This window comes from Triticum urartu, chromosome 4A (genome assembly GCF_056163025.1).
Source record: "Triticum urartu cultivar PI428250 chromosome 4A, HENAU_Tu73, whole genome shotgun sequence".
In the NCBI taxonomy this organism is placed as follows: Eukaryota; Viridiplantae; Streptophyta; class Magnoliopsida; order Poales; family Poaceae; genus Triticum; species Triticum urartu.
In genome coordinates, this window is record NC_141876.1 from 214,461,618 (window position 1) to 214,465,495 (window position 3,878).

Below are 3,878 nucleotides of genomic sequence, written 5' to 3' on the forward strand. Positions count from 1 at the left end.
TGGTCTTGTTTTAACCTGTCGAAGTGTCTTTAAGAACCGAGGTACTGAGTCTGATCGGAACGTCTCGGGAGGAGGTCTATTCCTTCGTTGACCGTGAGAGCTTGTCATGGGCTAAGTTGGGACTCCCCTGCAGGGATTTGAACTTTCGAAAGCCGTGCCCGCGGTTATGGGCAGATGGGAATTTGTTAATGTCCGGTTGTAGATAACTTGAACCTTAACTTAATTAAAATGAATCAACTGAGTGTGTTACCGTGATGGCCTCTTCTCGGCGGAGTCCGGGAAGTGGACACGGTGTTGGAGTAATGTTTGCGCAGGTTGATCTCTAGTTTCTCGCTCGCGCTTTGCCTCCTCTTCTCGCTCTCTTTTGCGAACAGGTTAGCCACCATATATGCTAGTCGCTTGCTGCAGCTCCACATATACTTTTACCTTGCCTTACCTATAAGATTAAATAGTCTTGATCGCGAGGGTGCGAGATTGCTGAGTCCCTGTGGCTCACATATTACTATTACACCAGATGCAGGGCCTGATGATTCCGCTCCAGGTGACGCGCTCGAGCTCAAGTGGGAGTTCGACGAGGACTCTCAACGTTATTATGTTTCCTTTCCTGATGATCAGTAGTGGTGCCCAGTTGGGGATGATCGGGACCATGTCGCATGTTGGGTTATCTTTTATTTTGGCGCCGTAGTCGGGCCATGAGTGTTTGGATGATGTAATGTTATTTATGTACCTTGATTGACGTGGCGATTGTAAGCCAACTATGTCCTCTCCCCTTTATTATTATATTACATGGGATGTGTAAAGATTACCTTACTTGCGACATATGCCTTCAATGCGATTATGTCTCTAAGTCGTGCCTCGACACGTGGGAGCTATAGTCGCATCGAGGGTGTTACATCCTCGCTCCTGAATCTGCCTCCAGGCTCGATCTCCTCCTGGGACGAGATGCGCGACCATTTCGTCGCCAACTTTCAGGGCACTCGCGACCACCCACCGGCTGTGGGTGACCTGCGCCGCATTAAGAAACAACCAGGAGAGACCCTCCAGAAGTACATCCAGCGCTTCAACAACGTTTGCCTAAAGACCACCAAGGTGACGGACGAGGCTATCATCTCTGTGTTTTCCGATGGTGTCCGCGGCGTCACGATGAAGGAGGAGCTCGCCATCCACGAGGAGCTGTGCACATCTCTGGAGCTGTTCAACCTGGCGACCAATTGCGCAAGAGCTGAGGAGGGGCGCGTCTCCCTCCACGAGCTCCCGGCTACTGACCCGGAGGAGAAGAAAGCCAAGGCCAAAGACGTGAAGCACAAGGGAGCAGCCATGCTCGCGGCGGAACCGGACACAAAGCATGGCAGGGACCAGCCCGAGCCATCCAAGAGAAGCCGACCGTTCTGCGCCTTCCATAACCTGTCTAGCCACAACACTAGCGACTGTCAAGAGCTCAGAGCCATTCGCGAAGGACGCTTCGGTCGACGCCCCGAGTGCAACGACCGGGGCTACGGCCGAGGAGGAGGACATGGTGGCGGACGATGGGATGACCGTGGCCCGCACCAAGAGTGGCGCGACTGGCCTCATGAGGACCACTGGCAGGATCAGCCTCGCGAGGGCGCCTGGAGGGATCAGTCTCGTGAGGGCGCCTGGAGGGATCAGCCTCGTGAGGATCGTCCTCAGGGCAATGCCGGTGTCCCCCCACTGCCGCCACCACCAACAAGGAATGACGACCACCACCAAGACAAGGGGGCTGGGGGCTTCCAGGAGCCGTGTGCTATCACCTGCATCTTGGGTAGAGGTCAAGCCCCAGCCTCACAGCGTATCTTCAAGCAGTTTGCTCGGGAGGTGAACGCAGTCCTCCCCAAGCTCGAGGCCACGCGCCCGCTCAAGTGGTCCCAGTGCGCCATCACATTCAGTTCAGCAGACCAGCTCAAGTGCGCGGCTACTGCCGGCGTCCTCCTGATGCTTTGTTCACCCGTCATCTGCAACATGCAAGTCACCAAGAGTCTCATCGACGGCGGCGCAGGGCTCAACGCCCTATCCGTTGAGAAGTTCAACAGCCTCTAAGTGTCGTATGATCAGCTTCAGCCCACCAAGCCTTTTCTCAGGAGTGACCGACGGCTCCACCATGCCGATCGGTCAGGTCCGCCTCCCAGTCACCATCGGGCAGCATAACAACTACCGCACCGAGCTCATCAACTTCGACATCACCCACATCCGTCTGCCATACAATGCCATCCTCGGGTATCCAGCCCTGGCCAAGTTCATGGCCGTGACGCACCAGGGCTACAACGTCCTCAAGATGCCAGGAAGCGGCGGGATCATCACAGTCCCCTACGAAGAAAGAGATGCGGTGTGCTCCCTTGAGCGCGCCTTCCAGGCAGCGTCAATCGAAGACCCTGGCCACAATGCAGCTCGGTACCTTCCGGAGGTCGTCCCCAAGAGGAAGAAATAGCAACTCCGTGCCGGACCTCAGGAGGGAAGCACCGCAAGTGGCCTCGGTGGCTCGTGACAGGAAACCCCTTCGCCGCGTACCTTCAGCTACCTAACACCCCTTCATCAATGGAACTAGGTGACATTTTCCAAGTTCATTTAGCTGGGAGTGCCCAGGGGGCTGCATTATTCCCAGGCCGCATGGGTCCATCCCTGTGGCATGTATATTTCCTTGTTTATGTCTTTAGCTTACCTTGCTGGGGGCACCCCTCGGGCTTCATCATCCCCAAGCCACTCAGACCGGACCCAGTGGCACATATTGTTTATGCATTTACCTGAGCTAGGTTGCCTTTCATGCTTAATCTATCTATGACTATCACCTGCTTGATTGTAGCCCCATCGTAGGAGACGCGGGCCGATCGTCTTTCTTCAGGACCCTTCACGTGAGAGGATTAGGCACAGCGTCTGTGCTCAGGCCCGTCCCTGCAGCGTCGATAAATCCAACGGCCGAGCTCTGTCTAGCAGGCCGGCCCCGTTCACGTCACCTCCATGGGCCGTTGGTGCTTGGCTTTCTCACGCGATAACCTCAGGAGATTCGTTCGGCGCAAGTTGTCTAACCACCTTGCAGGACCAAGATAGCAAACAAGAACCAAGACTAGGCGCAACCCGCCTTGAGGTAGGGCCTCGTGAGTCTCGCGCTGGCTCACGAGTGCCTAGACACACCTCGTCTAGCCCTACCGTGCAAGCCACGTGTCAGGGAGGGGCTGTACACACCCCGGGGGCTCTCCACAGTAGGGAGTCCCCTCCCACCTACCGAAGGCGAATCAACAATCACCACAGCGGCTCGGGCACTCCCTCACGTTAACTTGTAGGAACTTCCTGGAGGCTATGGCAGGCGGTGCCGCGGACTCTCCCACTTCTCTCATGCGATTCGCTTGCGCGTTGAAAGGGGGGCTCCTGAGCATCGCGTCTCAGGAGCTCTGTAACACCCCGGATGTAACTTGCCATATTTGTACCTCCGACTCTTGCCATTTTTGGCATTAAGTTATGAGATTCCCTTCATGGTTTGATTTTTTCTTCGTTTTGCTTTTTGTTCATGTCATGCATTTCATATCATGTCATCATGTGCATCGCATTTGCATACGTGTTCGCCTCATGCATCCGAGCATTTTTCCCGTTGTCCGTTTTGCAATCCGACACTGCCGCATGCACCGGCGCCCCCCTCTTGTCTCTTTTCATGAGCGGGTGTTAAATGTTCTCAAAATGGACCGAGATTCGTCAAGTGGTCTTGGTACACCACCGGTAGACCGCCTGTCAAATTTCGTTCCATTTGGAGTCCGTTTGATGCGCCAACGTTTAACCAGGTAACCGCAAAATCCTCTTGTGTGTTGCAGCCCAACACCCCTCCAAAACGGCCCAATAACCCATCCAAACCTCATCCATGTCCTCCGTCGTCG

The 3,878-nt window shown here is 55.1% G+C and overlaps 1 protein-coding gene across 1 annotated transcript; it reads left to right on the plus strand.

Moving 5' to 3' along the window:
- The first annotated feature begins 942 nt into the window (after positions 1 to 942).
- On the plus strand, positions 943 to 2,055 carry LOC147975412 (uncharacterized). Its single transcript, XM_087520408.1, has one exon. The coding sequence runs from the start codon at positions 943 to 945 to the stop codon at positions 2,053 to 2,055; it is 1,113 nt and encodes a 370-aa protein (XP_087376534.1).
- The last annotated feature ends 1,823 nt before the right edge of the window (positions 2,056 to 3,878 follow it).